The 16,939-nt window shown below is 39.1% G+C and overlaps 2 protein-coding genes across 4 annotated transcripts in view; one reads left to right on the top strand and one right to left on the bottom strand.

The window, feature by feature from the left end:
* The window catches only part of slc39a4 (solute carrier family 39 member 4), a 7,333-nt gene extending 1,088 nt beyond the window's left edge, over nt 1-6,245 (top strand). The window contains exons 2-9 of one of the 2 annotated variants that reach the window (XM_046059143.1): nt 1,261-1,447; nt 1,749-1,921; nt 3,981-4,169; nt 4,633-4,737; nt 5,030-5,081; nt 5,186-5,338; nt 5,447-5,634; nt 5,744-6,245. In XM_046059143.1, coding sequence (XP_045915099.1) covers nt 1,261-1,447; nt 1,749-1,921; nt 3,981-4,169; nt 4,633-4,737; nt 5,030-5,081; nt 5,186-5,338; nt 5,447-5,634; nt 5,744-5,872 — 1,176 coding nt within the window. In that variant the 3' untranslated portion in view covers nt 5,873-6,245. Of the gene's footprint in view, nt 1-1,260; nt 1,448-1,748; nt 1,922-2,189; nt 2,237-3,980; nt 4,170-4,632; nt 4,738-5,029; nt 5,082-5,185; nt 5,339-5,446; nt 5,635-5,743 lie in introns of those variants that run through there. The other variant, XM_046059144.1, reaches the window with a different exon arrangement.
* A 5,165-nt stretch (nt 6,246-11,410) lies between these two features.
* The window catches only part of recql4 (RecQ helicase-like 4), a 13,908-nt gene continuing 8,379 nt past the window's right edge, over nt 11,411-16,939 (bottom strand). Inside the window, exons 19-28 of one of the 2 annotated variants that reach the window (XM_046059485.1) lie at nt 16,664-16,747; nt 16,173-16,310; nt 15,921-16,043; nt 15,430-15,703; nt 14,785-14,914; nt 13,871-14,037; nt 13,255-13,432; nt 12,823-12,976; nt 12,630-12,738; nt 11,411-11,754 (exon numbers count right to left, since the gene is read on the bottom strand). In XM_046059485.1, the coding sequence (XP_045915441.1) occupies nt 11,633-11,754; nt 12,630-12,738; nt 12,823-12,976; nt 13,255-13,432; nt 13,871-14,037; nt 14,785-14,914; nt 15,430-15,703; nt 15,921-16,043; nt 16,173-16,310; nt 16,664-16,747 (1,479 nt within the window). In that variant the 3' untranslated portion in view covers nt 11,411-11,632. Of the gene's footprint in view, nt 11,755-12,629; nt 12,739-12,822; nt 12,977-13,254; nt 13,433-13,870; nt 14,038-14,784; nt 14,915-15,429; nt 15,707-15,920; nt 16,044-16,172; nt 16,311-16,663; nt 16,748-16,939 lie in introns of both variants that reach the window. The other variant, XM_046059484.1, reaches the window with a different exon arrangement.

Genomic DNA, 16,939 nt, shown 5'->3' with positions numbered 1-16,939 from the left:
GCGTCTCGCCTGGGCTAAAGACAAAAAGGACTGGACTGCTGCTGAGTGGTCCAAAGTTATGTTCTCTGATGAAAGTAAATTTTGCATTTCCTTTGGAAGTCAAGGTCCCAGAGTCTGGAGGAAGAGAGGAGAGGCACAGAATCCACGTTGCTTGAAGTCCAGTGTGAAGTTTACACAGTCAGTGATGGTTTGGGGTGCCATGTCATCTGCTGGTGTTGGTCCACTGTGTTTTCTGAGGTCCAAGGTCAACGCAACCGTCTACCAGGAGGTTTTAGAGCACTTCATGCTTCCTGCTGCTGACCAACTTTATGGAGATGCAACAGGACTTGGCACCTGCACAAAGTGCCAAAGCTACCAGTACCTGGTTTAAGGACCATGGTATCCCTGTTCTTAATTGGCCAGCAAACTCGCCTGACCTTAACCCTATAGAAAATCTATGGGGTATTGTGAAGAGGAAGATGCGATACGCCAGACCCAACAATGCAGAAGAGCTGAAGGCCACTATCAGAGCAACCTGGGCTCTCGTAACACCTGAGCAGTGCCACAGACTGATCAACTCCATGCCACACCGCATTGCTGCAGTAATTCAGGCGAAAGGAGCCCCAACTAAGTATTGAGTGCTGTACATGCTCATACTTTTCATGTTCATACTTTTCAGTTGGCCAACATTTCTAAAAATCCTTTATTTGTATTGGTCTTAAGTAATATTCTAATTTTTAGAGATACTGAATTTGGGATTTTCACTAGTTGTCAGTTTTAATCATCACAATTAAATGAAATAAACACTTGAAATATATAAGTCTGTGTGTAATGAATGAATGTGTAATGAATGAATATAATATCCAAGTTTCACTTTTTGAATGGAATTACTGAAATAAATCAACTTTTTGATGATATTCTAATTATATGACCAGCACCTGTAAATATAGACCAAATAGCATCAACCTTTAAGTTATATTAAATGTTATAATTAGTAGGTAACGAATGTGTTCTTTACAGTGATAAAACAGATATTTCACTTATACAAGGCAGAGATAGCATTTAAACCATTTTACTTACAGAATATGTTTAGGCAGTATCTCAGTATCTGCAGTTGTTCCAAGTTTCCTTTCGCCACAGAATGAACACTGTACTTTACCAAAATTATCATAATTATAAGCAAATGTCCTTGTTTTCATTAATCTTTACAAAAAACATCTGTGCCTCACTTTTAACAGATAACCAATTTGTGCTTAAATGTTTCACTTTCCTTTCTCCCAGCTCTGTTTCTCGGCTGAAGAGCTGGTCTTGATCTATGGTCTGGCAGACAACAGCTCTAACTCCTCCGCCCTGGGTCGGTCTGACTTGGCTCTGCTCAGCCCTGCGCTTGTCCAGCAGATCCTGAGTGGAGCCTGTACAGACGTCACCACTGAACCACTGAAACCAGATAAGCTCACTGTGACAGAGAGTAAGTGATTGTGATTTTGAAAGACTGACCTGTTGCTGAAGAAATTAAGAACAAATGACTCATGAGGTCTTGGTCACGTTTATCATGGCAGAACTTTCCATTCATTTTTCTTCATATGCGTTTTTGTGCTATATATTGTTGCAAAAGAGTAATAGCTAGCATGTAAAGCCAGCGTAATTACACCTAAATGTATATTTGATTACTTCATCTGGATACCTGGATGCACAGGTGTTTTTTGAATCTTCATATTTAACGTGTTGACCTCCACCCCCATTTTCTCTTTTCTCTCTTTCTCTTCTAGGATACCTCTATGCAACCATTGCCAACGTGGTGATAACTCTGATTTCCATGTTTGGCATTGTGTTGCTCCTGTGTACTTCCTGTACCAGTATGTTCCAGATGTGTATCCAGCTCTGCATAGGCCTCGCTGTAGGTTCACTCACTGGAGATGCCTTGTTGCACCTGGTACCCACGGTGAGTGATTTTAACACTTTAACAAGCAATACTTTTGATACCATGGAACTGAAAGCCACCTGGAGTTTAGTAAAATTGTAATGGCTTTCCTAAAGAGGTCATATTAGGCTCATTTTCAGGTTCATAATTTTATTTAGGGCCTGTAGTTGTACATGCGCAGTACCTAGGTAAGGACTACTAGCCAATCAAAAGCAGAGTAGGGCGGGTCCTGACAAGCAAGGTAGTGTGATCCAAAGCAAAGCTGATTCAGCCTGTACAGGCAGAACAACCCAAACCAGCTTCGCAACCTAGACTGGAGCAAGATGTTTCAGAGTGGTGAGTTATTAATTTGTGACAAATTTATCTTTCATACATAACGTTATAACTGTGCACTGTCTCTACATAACAGTAACAACTTTATGTCCGTTGACTGCCTGGAGGGTATCTAATGTTCGGTAGGAGCGTGGGGTGAGGGGAGGCAGCTGGTGGACGTCATGTAGCTGTGTGTTGAAGCTCAGTGTGTTTCTCCACCAGTGTTTTTGAGGGCATGTCGGACTAGATGCTAGCTGAGCATTATTTTCTGAGCATTACTAGGGGTGTGACGAGACACTTAACCCATGAGACAAGACTAGATCCGAGATTGGGTTCACAAGATCGAGATGAGAGGATATTTTACCACTACTTTTAGGAAATCTTTAATGCTGAATCATATTAAAAATTTTAGTATTAAACACTTTATTTCCAGCATTCTGGTGAGTTTTTCTGCACCAGTTTATTTTTTTTATTTATGTAAAGAGAAACACAAAATTCACATGACAGGTGACAATTCAAACTCTAAAGTTAGTGTAGCTCTCAGCTATTCTGTGCTGCTATCAGATATTTCTCCTGTAGATCAACTTTTTTCCTGTAATATCATCCCTGCTTGGTCATGATTTAATCTTCCTACCTCGTTGTGTCTTTGTTTGGAGAGGTAACCTCTTTAAATGTGATTGTAGCAACTTTTCACCTCAATGATAAATTATTTAATTTTAATTCAGTTATAAACTCCTGGGCTTAAATAACTCCTGTTTTCAGCCGATTTTCTGCTAATTTTCAAAACTTTCTGCACATTTGAAAAATTACCAGACCAGTCATCATTTAATGAGAAGTCTACCTGCCCTTTACTTTGCTGCGCATTACGTTATTGATCCGCTGGTAGTGACATTATGCCCTTCAGCCCATTTGAGTGACGCAGTTTGGCACTGCATGTTGCCTGTGAAACCAAAAGTAACTGAAACACTTCTGATCAGGCAGAAATCTCACAACAAATCCATACACACACGCTAACTTCAGCAACTCATAAAGTGCTTACAGTCCCAAACAGAGCAAGGTTGCGCCTCAGATTTTAGATGTTTATGTTGCAAAACTCTACCAGCTTCATTACCACTCTTCACAGATGTCTGGACATACAGCGTGAGCGGGTTCAGTTAATAACTATCAAGGTGTACGCCGATTTGGCATCGGCCAGGGCGGAGTTGATTAGCTCCGCAAGACTATGTTATCAGTTATTTATTTGTATTTCACTGCGTGAGAAAATTAATGTGTGGCTTGACAGCATGTGAAAAATGTCAATTGAGTGAGTCTCGCGAGACAGCTTTTTACCTGACGAGAAATCTCGTCACAATTAAATCTCGTGAGATCTTGTGACACAAGATCTCATCACACCCGTAATTATTACTCGTGTTACAAAGTGACACATATAGGTGAAGCAAGTAAAGACTGGACTACAATCAAGCAGTGTTTTCTGTGGGAGATGGTTACTCCCTTCGTGGTGGATTTAGGCTTTTTACTTTGCAAACCTATTACATGCACAAAAAAGATATATAACACAATAAAGGAAAGGGAAAAGGCCAAAGTAATGCCTTAATGCCTTTATTACAAGTCCATTGTTCACTTAGCTTTTAGCTCTGGTTTGAGCACATTGCAGTTATCCTGTATACTTCATAACCACTAGGCCACCAGGAGTTATCAGTTTTATCATGATGATTTACTTGCAGCATATACTCATTTTGACGTGTCTTTGTGGCCTGTGTGTGTCCAGTTTCTAGGTTTACATGACGACACGGGCGGCCATAAGCATTCACATGACAGTCACAATGTGGAAATCCCAGACTACATTTACAAGATGCTGGTGGTGATTGCCGGGATCTACTACTTTTACCTGATGGAAACGATCTTCTCTCTGATCACATTTAAAGACAATCATCACCACCATCAACATCATCATGGGGTAAGAGGAAAAAATACCAAACCCATACCGATGAACACATACAATTTGTAACATTTGAAATTATGGGAACCTATCACACTAGGTTCTGATCATTTGAAAAAATTGTGTTTGTCCTTAATTTGCACAACTAAATCTTGCAAAGAAAGGTTGGCTAAGAATTGTGCAAAACAGACACACAATGCAAAAAAATCAACCCAGGAGAAAGAAAATTTTCCTTAAATCTGCTGTTTCGCATTCAAAATCTTACATCGTATTCTGTCTTTATCTTAATCTTGTTTTCTAAAATGTGCAGCAGTGTGTGCAGATTATGTCTGAATTAAAAATGATCTGTACTGCATCTAGGTGAATTTCACAATCTTTTACCTGCCCAATATGCTACACAGTCCTGTATTTCATTAAGTTCTTCTTTTTCAAGATCTTTTCGTCTCAACCAAGTTTTCATTGCTTTTGTCTCACTGTTTAGGAAGAATCAGAGCCTCACCACTGTGACCACGGGAGGGTTTTAGAGATGTATCAACAGGAAAGGAAACAAAAAGACAAATCACAGTCAGCATCAAAAGCAGACCTGGTGAGAAACATACACACATTAACAGTGGGACGTTTAAGGTGGAATACTAATCACAACTGGAAATAAAAAGACCCTGTAGCATTTGCTGGAATCCACTAAATCTGTGAACAATGTATCTACTGGTGCAACTATTTCCTGTTTAAAATGGTTATAAGTTGCCTGTGTGTCAGAAACCCTCAGCTACTTCAGCTAATAGTTTGTAAAAACTTGAAACTGTAAAGCTGTGTCCAAAGACACATTTTATGTCAATAACAGGACTTGTTAATGAATGGTTTGCGTGTGTACATTTCAGGTTGGTCATGACAGTGAGAATTCACTTTCAGTGCCGAAGGAGCGCAGCAGAGGCGAGTAAAGTTATCTCCAACACAAACATAAGCGCACTACCATCAAATTGTGGTAATCGTCGTGGCTGCTCCACCGCTAACTATTACTTTGCCTGCCTCTACAGAACAGCGTCTGGTGCCTTATATGATAACTATCGGTGACGGCATCCACAATTTTGCAGACGGCTTAGCGATGGGCGCAGCTTTCTCCCTGTCATGGAAGTCTGGTCTGGCCACATCACTAGCTGTACTCTGCCATGAACTACCACATGAACTGGGTAATAATAATAATAATAATGCACTTTAAATTTGAAGCAAATCTCAAAGTGGGTAAAGAACACACATAAGAAACAAAAGTAGACATTGTCTGCTATCCTGTTTTCCAGGTGATTTTGCCATTTTGCTCCACTGTGGTATATCTGTCCGCAAGGCGTTGCTTTTAAACGTCAGCAGCGCCTTGACCTCGTTCATCGGCCTGTACATCGCTCTGTCTGTAGCCACTGATGTCGCAACCCAACAGTGGATAGCTGCCATTACTGCAGGACTCTTCCTGTATGTGGGGCTGGCTGATATGGTGAGTTTGTGTGCTTACAGAACTGTGACATCAAAATATGATCAAGTATCAACTGATAAGATGTGCATGTTTAATCTCTAACTTCCATCTCTCCTCTTTCTCCTTCTAGCTGCCCACCATGGTCCACATCAGCAACAAGAGACCCTGGTTGATTTTTCTGGTGCAGAATGTCGGCCTTCTGACCGGGTGGGGTATTCTGTTGGTGCTGTCGCTTTTTGAAGAGAGAATCAGCTTTTAAAATATGGACAGTCACAACATACAGTACCCTGGACTCATTTTGCTTTTGGTATAATCTATGACTGGGTGTTTTTTAGGGTGTAACTCGTAACTCGGGGGTGGTGATGGGGCATAGATAAGATGCTTGCCTTTGGTGTGGGAGACCTGGGTTCGATTCCCACTGTGAGACGTCCACCATTGTGTCCCTGAGCAAGACACTTAACCTATAGTTGCTCCAGAGACGTGCGACCTCTGACATGTATAGCAATTGTAAGCGTCAGCTAAATGAATGTAAATGAATAGATGTAAAATGGCCACAATTACAACCGACAGAGTGAGATGGCCCTTGTTCCGACTAAAAAAAGGGAAAATAAAACTGTCAGATGGGGAACTGATCCAGCCATGCAAGATACTGAAAGTGATTAATTAAGTGATTTCTGCGCCATTCCATCCTTACACTCCAAAACCCTCGACCACAGATGTTATTTGACCATGTTCTGAAAGGTGTTCACTAATATTCGTGCAGTAAAATGCACCGTGGCCTCACTGTCAACTTTCCCGTATATTATTACATAACACAATCCACCACACCAACACCACAAACTACAACCAGGAAAATAATACTTCTCTGGCAGTCTCAACAAAAACAGAAAATAATTAGTTTTATAAAAGCTAGGAGTATTACTTCATATGTAATACATGTTACTTAATAGTAACATGAGAATCAATGTTGAACTGTTCAAGTCCACTGCTGTTTTTCTGGCAGTAAAAGTGTCACTTCAGATGTTTTTCTTTTTCCAGCACTGGAAAGAGTGTTTTGAATATGACACTAAATTCAGAACACACACAAGTCATTTCTCCCTGAACTTCCTGGTGATTTACATGTATTACATGTAACATGGCTTTGTACATGGCTTTTTTTTAAATTCTTTTTATTAAAAGTTTCTGTTGATGAGCAAAACATTCACTAATATCTACATTTGATAAAGAAAAAGCCACACTGTATATAGTATTTGGTCCCACCACACACATTATATGTATAAAAATGTGCTAATTTGTGTTGGTACATACAGTATGGTGTACGGAAAATTTTGTATTGTACCTTGTTTGGAAAATTAACACTCTTTCAAAATCCATTATGCACTCATTTCTATTTTATAAGCAGCAGGTGGATGAAGACTCAATATATGTTTCAATTTACATTCACATCAGTGAGCCTAAAACTGTCATGTGATGTGGTGTCTGGTGCATATCGATCTAGATTTTAATCTTACAATTTTCATGTAAAACTTTTACAAACACAAACACCTAATTTATGCACAGCTGTTATAGGGCAAATAAGTATTTTTTGACAATATAAAGAACCAGTATATTTGAGCATGAGGGTTCATTCTTGAACCTGATATAAGGTTTACTTATTTTTTTCCAGAGATGTTGACCGTAATCGTAGTGTAAGAGTTTGACATAGTGTTGTAGTCAAGACTGCCAAAACTGAGACCAAGTCAAGACCAAGACCAGAGTTTATCGAGACGGAGACAAGACCAAGACTTTTAGGGGCTGAGACCAAGTCGAGACCAAGACCGAGGGAGACCAAGACCGAATCAAGACCAAGACCAGTTCCCTACATTACATGACACACAATAAAATGTGGAATGAAAATCAACATAAGCATCTTTATTCAACACTCCTTTTCCATGCCTACTATCGCGGGAAGGGTTGACAGTAGTCGTTAACGGGAACAACACATTTTTAATTAGGGTTATTGGTTGCATTTGAAGCAATAAGTTTTACATCCAATCAAAGTTAGAATGTTAACAAATAAATCAGACAATGCAAAAGCAATTTACTGATATTCCCAAAGTTATGGTCTTGACTGGTCTTGAATTAAAATCCGGAGTCCTCAAAGAATGAGACAAGACCGAGTACAAATGCCACCAAAAATTGGTCTTAAGACCGGTCTCGAGACCAAGACCAGTCTCAAATACTACAACACTAGTTTGACAAATTCATGAAAAACATTTTGTGATTCTAAACTGATCATAGCTGAAAAGATATTCCCATTTGTGGCCACCTCTGCAGATTTATCTGGTCTAACCGAACCTTTCAGAATACAAAACATTCAAAACATAAATTCAGTTTTCTACAGAAGTGTTAGCCATCATATTAAAAAACCTGTCTGTTTGGGAATGGAAGCAGGGGCTTAAACTGACTTTTTAATGGCGGGCTTTACCCTTTTTTTTGCATTTGATCTCATATTGTGCATTAACGCCTGAAGACAGATCACAACTGTGGAATTTGTAATCTTGGTGTGAATGAAGCCAGAGGTGAAACTGGACTCTCTCTTTATCTCTCTTATCTAATCTCCTCGATTTACAAGTTATATGAACGTCTTTGTTAGGGACAGAGTCTACTGACAACTCATCGCAGAGGGAGACTTAATATGAACATCTACAGTGAATCAAGTCTGCTGTGTGTGTAGCTACAAGCATGACCAGTGTCTTCTCAGACAAAATGACCCATTTAATGACAACATCCAGGCTGTGAACTGATCCCTTTAAACACATGCTGTAAAAAAACAAATTGCAGATTACAGCATGTAGCTGCTGACAGAGGACAAGTGGATTACCCTTAAGACAGCATTCCAACAAAAGCATTCCGTCATTTTTATGTTTATTAAATTTCCTTCTACAGAACATTTTCAGAGTTTTTATGAGCCCCTGGAGTCATTTAACTTACTCTCCCCAATAAAACACTTGATAATTACCTCTAAAACTGGACCTTTGAGCTTCTCATGTACTGCATAATACAACTTTTACAGTAGGGTTGGTAGACACTGGCGGACTTTACAGACAGAAAATGAGGAAAGACAAGGGAAAGACAGAGAAACTTGTAACTCTGGATAGCAGGATTGGCAGTTTGAGAACTTCACAAAGAACGTTATCAGGCAGTCATATGATGCAGTGGCAGAAAGATAAAAGACTGAAATGAAAGAAGGAGTCCTCACTCTTTATGGATGAAACTTAAAGGCAGACGTCTACTGCTACTATAAAGTCTGAAGTGTGACAGATTGTTATAGAGGCACGCGTGACTAGTAAATGACGTGCTGGCCAACAAGAGCCCTTTAACTTTTGAACTACACGGTGCTGTGCAGTACAGCTAACATTTCAAAGGTGGAGCAGCTGCATCATTTCAGTGAATGACTGTTATTAAGGTGAGATAATGTCAGTGTTACAACAGTTACTGTAAGTATTTAAATGGTCAGCTGAATAACAGTGTGTTAGCAGGGGAACAGGACAACAGCATATGACCTTGCTTGCATCCTCAGCTGTGGTTCGTGTTGACTGCTAAATGTTAGCATGCTAACAGCCCCACAGAGCTAACTCTTACTCTTGATTAAATGTTTTCTAGACATAATACAAGTAAACACAAATAATAACATATTAGCAAGTTATTAACAATAACAAATAATAAACACAGTCAGAACATAATAAACTTTAATCTGGAAAGGTGTCCACTCTCTACAACTACTACAAATCGTTCAAAAGTCATTCTCTCTCTTGAAATACAGGTCCCTGCATACTTCACCAACTTATTTAAATATTGTTAAAGCTTTGAATGTAATCTTCGCTATTCTTGCTCTGAGAGTAAATGTTATTTTGCTCTTACTGAATGTCACAAAGCTCTGAACATTATATCCTCAGTATAAACTTGAAGTAGTGATCACTTCATATCTGATTAGTTAGTTACTACCCCACAATGATCATGTGTGTGTGTCTTAAAGCAAAGTACGCTTGAGAAGTCTTAAAAAATGCTCATTACTGCTAAAATAAAATAAATAAATATCAATCACATTTAGGCCTATCAAGCACATGTGGAATACAGCACACTTGAGCAAGACAATACTGATGTGAACTGAAATGTGAGGTTTCAGTAAGAAAAGTAACAAATGTAAATAAAAGGAATGATGCCCGATTTTTAATGTGCTGCTCCAGTTGCAGGGTCGTGGTATTGTGCATGCTGGCTTATCACACTGTCATGCCTTACTAGGACAGGGGAGCCATCATTGTTGTTATCAGTAACACTTGTGTTTTTCTATGACAAGTCAAAAAGTCTGCTTCCAAAAAGGCCTATTGTGATGGGTTTACCGGAAAGATATGGGATCAGCTCTACTTTACCAAACCCATTATCACATTTCTTTTTCTTAATCTGCTCTGCAGCTGCCAAAGTGACCATCTTGTTCAAGAATAAACATTCCCCAGGAGTGGCCGTTGATTGTGCATTGACCATTGTCCTTGACCTTTACCTAACCTTTCTCAGAAAACCTGACTTCATGACCCAGTTTTTCTTTTTCCTGTTTCTCCCACAGAGCTGCAGTATGTGTATTGTCACTGAGAAGCTAATATTACCAGACTACTCCAATGTTCACCACTGAGTGAAGCAGAAATAACATATCCACTGAATTAATAGATGGTGGAAAGATGACCATGAATGTTTGATTTCATCTCTACAGCTCAGTCTGCTGCCAAAGACTGTGTATTTATGCTCATTAGGCAGATTTCTTCACATTTTATGACATGCTGTCAAGCGTAAAAGCAGATATGTAAAAGGCAGAGTCCACTGTTAAAACACACTGAAGAAAGCTCAGGCTGCTGCTCTGGCTGTGCAGCAGCACCACTGGATGTTAGCATAGTTGTGTTTCATTTGCCTCATTCTAAAGAGTATGTTTTAGCTGGAATAATTTGCATGAGACAATTATTTCAAGCAAAACTGTCCTGGTCTTCAGAATAATTTGACATTTTAGAAAGTACACTTATTTGCTTCTTTGACCAGAGTTAGATGAGAAAACCGATTCCACTCTCATGTCTGTACGGTAATTGAAGCTGCAGCCAGGAGATGGTTAGCTTAGCATGGAGGCAGCTGGTAGGCAGCTTGTGTTACCTTTGGACAGAGACCAGCTAGCCGTTTCCCCATTTCCAGTCTGTATGGTAAGCTAAGCTGCTGCTGACTGTAGCTAATATATTATAGAGTGGGCTGTCATTGTTACTTGCTTTTCAATTTTCCAACTAGAAAAATAGTTTTACAAAACTCTACACCAAAATCAGTAACATTATAAGTGAAACAAATGTGTGCAGTTGTAGAACAGGGCTTAATTTAGTAAAAGGATTTGATTAGTTATTCCACCACTGATCTTTACAGTAACGAGACACAATTAAACCCTGCTGTCTAAATGTCTGTAATTCAAATCATTCACATGTCTGCTGAAGGTGAGTAAATAGGTAACAAAAGGTGTGAGAAAATCCCACAACATTCCAGTCAAAACAGGTTAATATTTGCAATCTTATCAAATGTTTAACTTTAGCTTCTCAAGATAACAGTGACGTTGCTAAAATGGGAAGGTACAGTATGAAGAAAAATCCCATTTTTATTCTTCCATTTTTACTTCTTTATATCAGTTCACTTCAGGACTTTTGAGTGTTTGTGTACGGACCAAAACAAGACAAGATAAGAAGATTTTTTGACATTAGAGATATTTTCAATAAATGTTAAAGCAAAACCAAGCTAGAAAAATACAAATATTTTATTTAATTACAGTCTACGACGTATATAAACTTTACGCTGAAGAAAACAGATTAACTAATTCTACATGATAGAATAAAAGTCAACAAAAAAAAAAAGGTGTTTCTGGCCAAATCCATCAAAACCAGTGCGAGTTAATAAATGGTGCATGAGTGCAGACCTATGCACGTGCATGCCGCTGTATGTACATATACAGTTTGGTCGGTCACTTAAAGCGAATGATCTCCTGAGTGGCCAGTCTGATGAGCTGGTTGAAGTCAAACTGGATGTACTTCCTCCAGTAGCGTCTGTCCCTGCCATAGATTTGAGCAGGATAACAAGGACTGCCTGAAACAGAGATTTTCACCTTTTTATATGCCTTAAATGAAGCACATATGTTGATCCACAGCTGATGACTGAACTTTATATCAGGCTCAGATTATTGAAACTTTGGGTAAAAATCTTGGCTCATTACCATTTTAATATATTTATAAAAATATAACATATCGGACTTTGTCCAGGATAGAATGATAAGTCCTGGATTTATTTCTATTTTTGTCCCTTGTGTTTTTGTACAATCCACCATTCTTTATCAAGACAGAGAAAATCTGGTTCAGGGCAATTTATTTATTTACAGATTAAATCAGAACCTGGGGCTCACTGGGGCAACCTGGTGTAACTTCACACCCGTTTTTCTTTGCAAGAATCTGGATAGTACAGTGCATTGCTCTCCTTGCATGAATGAAAGTAATAATAGTTAACTGCTAACAATCAGAACTCAGCTTTAGAAAGGTTAAACACTGTCAAGCTCAGAATGTATTCACTGAAACTATAACTCCCCCTAGAGGTCATGTTCATATTACTATACATAAACCATACTGACATTGCTGCTACTAATCAGACCATTATGTCACTTTGCTTGAGACAGTACTGCACTGTTAGTTTAACTACAACACTGGTCCTACTTTATTTATGTATACTGCTTGCCTTGTAACTTTGACTTTAATTGTTCTTGTATAGTTTCGATTTTTATTTCCATCTAATTTATATATACACACACAACTATTTATCTGTACTTATTTTTGTCCTTGTGCTGCTGCAACACCTGATTTCCCATCTGGGTATCAATAAAGGATTATCTTATCTCATCTTAACGGATACTTACTTATATGCTTGTATATTTTTTAGGAACCTTCAACAGATGTGTGTTTGTGTGCTCTCACCTATGCCATGCAAAATTCTAGCAATAGCCCTTCCAGAAAATTTCTCATCACTTCGGTTGGCAAGAAAACTTCTGATGTCCGCTGTGATCTGACTCTCCCAGTCTGACAACTACAAACAGACAGAAACACATAAGTAAACTACATTATCCAGACCATTCAAGACACAAATTGATTACCATCCTGTGTGTTTTACCTTGTATTTGTCGAGCTCCTCAATGTCCACTGGTGCGAGTGTGTGGCCTCGGCCTCGCCTTTTGTCGAAATACTCGGAGAGGAGGCTTTTCAGGTGGATACTGCGACTCTCATCCAAATCGTCAACACAGGACAATACACTGGGGAACGCAACACTGCAACAAAACACAACACAACGTTATGCAGACAAGCATACAGACAGGCAGAAGACAACACACATACAGTTGCACAAAAGGAACAAACAGAAACAGAAAGAGTCAGACACACCTGCTCACACAAACAATCAGTCTACATAACCATTTTATACTATTTCACTGCACTTTGGATGCTGATCAACTATTTTTACAGACATTTTGCAGGACTCTCTATCATCTCTGCTGGCTTTTTAAAAAGTTTAAGGTGTCAAAGCTTTACTGTATGTGAGTGTGTGTACCTCTTGAAGGCCTTGAAGCAGGCCGTCAGCTGGTACAGCTGTGTTCTCTCTTGGTTCTGCACTCGATTATGGAGGAACTGACAAACTCTGTCCATCTCCTCATCGCTGAGGTCGCCATAGGAACGGAAGTAGAAAGATAAAGAGGAGAATTCAACCTGGACACCGCTCCGACCGCCAGCTGAAACACAAATGTTTAGGATTATTTATCAGACTCTACGAGGGCCACCCCGGTGTGATTAACTTCAGAGCTCTTCTTTGTTTGCACTTTTACATCTGACATGATTTCATTTAAACAGCACCATCTGTGTTTTGCTTGTGTGTCTGTGTGGATACTTTTTGGTGTGAATTTTTTATTCTGCAAATCACATCTACACCGGGGGGAAATACAACAGTTTACTATATAAACACGTTTCGACTAGGATTAAAATATTTTTCAGACTAGTGAAGCAACATAAAGGACAAAAGGAGGAAGAAAACTGCTCCAAAGACAACAGAAACAATACTCTGCACCCTGACAAACGCAGATTTAAATAAAAAAAAAATGTATTGGCTAGAGATGTCAGTAAACGAGTTAAAGCTGTTCCAAGCAAGTTTTTTCATTAATGCATGCACATACCTCTACCAGTGCTCCACTGCAGCTGTCTGAGTCCTCTCTTTACAAGAGGAAGCTGCCATCCCATAGTGTCCGCAACCTCGACAACATCAAACTCCAGTTGATCGCATGTCTCCACTCGCTCACCTGCCATTCGCCTTCTGGCCAACACCACAGCAACTGGAGGGCAACTGTGGAAAAACAAGTTGAAGAAGAAGATAAGATATGATAAGATAAAACTGATCAAATTGCATTTGTAATGGTCAGCACGTCTATATTGTCTATATCCATATATCTATGTCCAGTATCTTCAACCAAGTCCAGTTGCCCTTGATTTTAACCTTCGTTGGATAACTATGACCTGGATGACTGAGAATCTTCATAGATATATTGTCTATACTTTATTATAAAAATAAACACATTCATGCACACAGGGTGCAAGGTGGCACAATATCAAAGCATTATTCAGCCCATCCTATTGTTCTGTTCCACCTGCTTCTTTAACATGCTATGTTACTAACTGAGTCAAGCTTACACACATATCAAAAACCTCTTCAAGACAATTGGTCTCCGCGCATCTAACCTAGCAGAACTAAACATTACGGCCATTACAACCTCAATAGCACAGGACATCACACACTCACTCAACGAACCATCTTACCCGACTGGGCACAGGTACAGTGCACAGTGGTGCAGGATGGCTCGCTTTGGGAAAAGCCCGATCCCTTCAGCCGTAGCCACCTTAAATAAAAGGCCTTGCTGAACTGGCCTGAGTGTATATTGGTGTCTGTCATTGTATGTTGTTACTGTGTGCTGTAGTTGTCTGATGTGTACAGTGCTGTGAAAATGAATTTCCCCTTGAGGACAATAAAGTTATTTATGTAGCTTTTTCTGTGCCTTGTATTAGAATATCCTAAAGAATGGCAGATTTTTCATACATTTTAGTTATTTTCTGGAGTTGTCTTGGTCCATCGTAGCAGCTGATGTTACACACGGACAGTGTGGGGTGGAGAAGTTCCACAAAGCGCTGGGGGTGCAGCTCCAGGTAGCAGAGTAGCGTCTCTACACCTAAAATACACAGACACGCAAAGACAGAAAGAGAAAGGGAACTGTTTGGTTTTGGTCTACTTGTTTTTTTCATAGTTGTTTATTTATTTTAAAAAGGGATAGTGCACATTAATAAACATTTCTGCTGACATCAATGTAAATATGCCAGATTTAGCCAGAAGGTTATTTTTTTTTTTATCTGTAGTCCCTGGTCAGTACATGGGAGTACAAAAAAGGACATAATAAAAACAAAAAAAGATAACATAATAAAAACTATAAAAGAAATAGTAGGCTACAGTACAATACAATACACAAGACAAACATTATGTTTCATAGTGTTTCTATTTATTTCTTCTCCTATAATTGTTGTTTTTACTGGATTTACTGCATTTGAAGCACCATAGCTGCCAAATTGTACTTTATTCTGATGGTAAAGCTAAACATCTTATGTTCCCACAGGTGCCTGCTATGTGTCCCTGTACTCCCACTTACCTATCTATCTATTTATCAACAAATGTATTTGTGTGTCCACTCACCTTCCTCTGTGATGTCCAGAGTCTCAACAGTTTGTTGGATGGGAATTGCTCTTTCGTGTGTGTGACACACTCGCTCTGTGGGCCAATCACTGTTCTCCTCTTCCTGCTCCCTAAGCCAATCACCAGCTCCTTTCACTCCCATATCCTTGTGCTTCGTCGAACCATCAGCTTCCTTGTGTTCAACTGTCTGCTCCTCTTTCTTCTCCTCCTGCTTTTCCTTTCCTTCATCTTTATGTTCTTGGAGGGGTAGCCCCGCTGCATCGGTATGTGACGTCTCCTTTCAGTGAAACAGTTCACATCACACATTTTCTCAAATTCTGGTTTCCTTTACAAATAACTAAAATAAACAATAACTCGTCAACCACACATTGTTTATAAACTTCATTTTTTCAATTTGCTTCAGTGTTAACTGCATTTTAGTGGGTGAAAGAGTAGAGTTGAGCAAGTAGTAAGAGAAAAAGATATTAAAGACCATTTTCCCTGTTAATTACCTGTGCAGTAGACTGTACAGGTATGTCTGTATGCACTCTGTTCGGCTGAGCAGGAGGGTTCAGGCTGCTCTCCTGATTACACATCACATCCATCATTTCCAGCAGCTCTGAATCTTCAACATCCTTCACACACAGACAACTTTTACTTAGTGGAAAGTTTTAGTTTTTAGTTAAAATCCCATTGTCTCAAAGCTAATCATTGAAACAGCATTTAGACCACACAAACACATACACACACATGGGTAGAGTTACCTTTACAAGATCCTGTTGTTTCTGGTGTATCTGTTTACATTTGCACGGAGGGAAAACTTTCTGGACCAGTTTCTTTACTATGTAGTAGTCCACTGTGTCTGCATAAATATGACGACGGAGTTCATGGAGGTCAACACCCTACACACACACACACACACACTTAATTTATACTGTGTAGGTGACAGCACCAAGAAGACCACCAGAACGAAGACAGAAACAGGCAGCAGTCGAGAATTCGGGTGTAAACTAGGACAGTTGTAATTCTCCCTCTGCCACCAGTGTATTATTATATATTAATACATTTCTGTTGTGAAAACTGTAAAGAACTTTAGTAACTTTTTGAGGAATAGAACTAATACAATATAAAACATAAAGACTGTATTCTCTAAAGTTATTCTTATGCTTTACATCACTGAAACTGCAAAATAACTACATTCAGTGTTTCAGAGTGTCAAGAAGCTAACTCATTTCCTAAAGTGTTACAGTTTTACCTCAGGGTCCAGAAAGAGGTGACAGTGTGCTGGTTCTCCATCTCTTCCTGCCCTCCCAATCTCCTGAACGTAACTCTCAAAGCTCTGGGAAAACATTTACTGGTAAGGCAATGCATATAAATTCTGGGTTTAAGATTATATATATATATATATATATATATATATATATATTATTATTATATATTTTCACATTGTTAATGGATAGAAAACAAGTATTCTACCATGATAATTGGGCAAAATGTCTCTCTATGGAATAAGACTGAAAGCTCCAGAAAA

The sequence above is a fragment of the Micropterus dolomieu genome, linkage group LG09, assembly GCF_021292245.1.
Source record: "Micropterus dolomieu isolate WLL.071019.BEF.003 ecotype Adirondacks linkage group LG09, ASM2129224v1, whole genome shotgun sequence".
NCBI classification, from domain to species: Eukaryota; Metazoa; Chordata; class Actinopteri; order Centrarchiformes; family Centrarchidae; genus Micropterus; species Micropterus dolomieu.
This window is presented reverse-complemented; position numbering and strand designations above follow the sequence as displayed.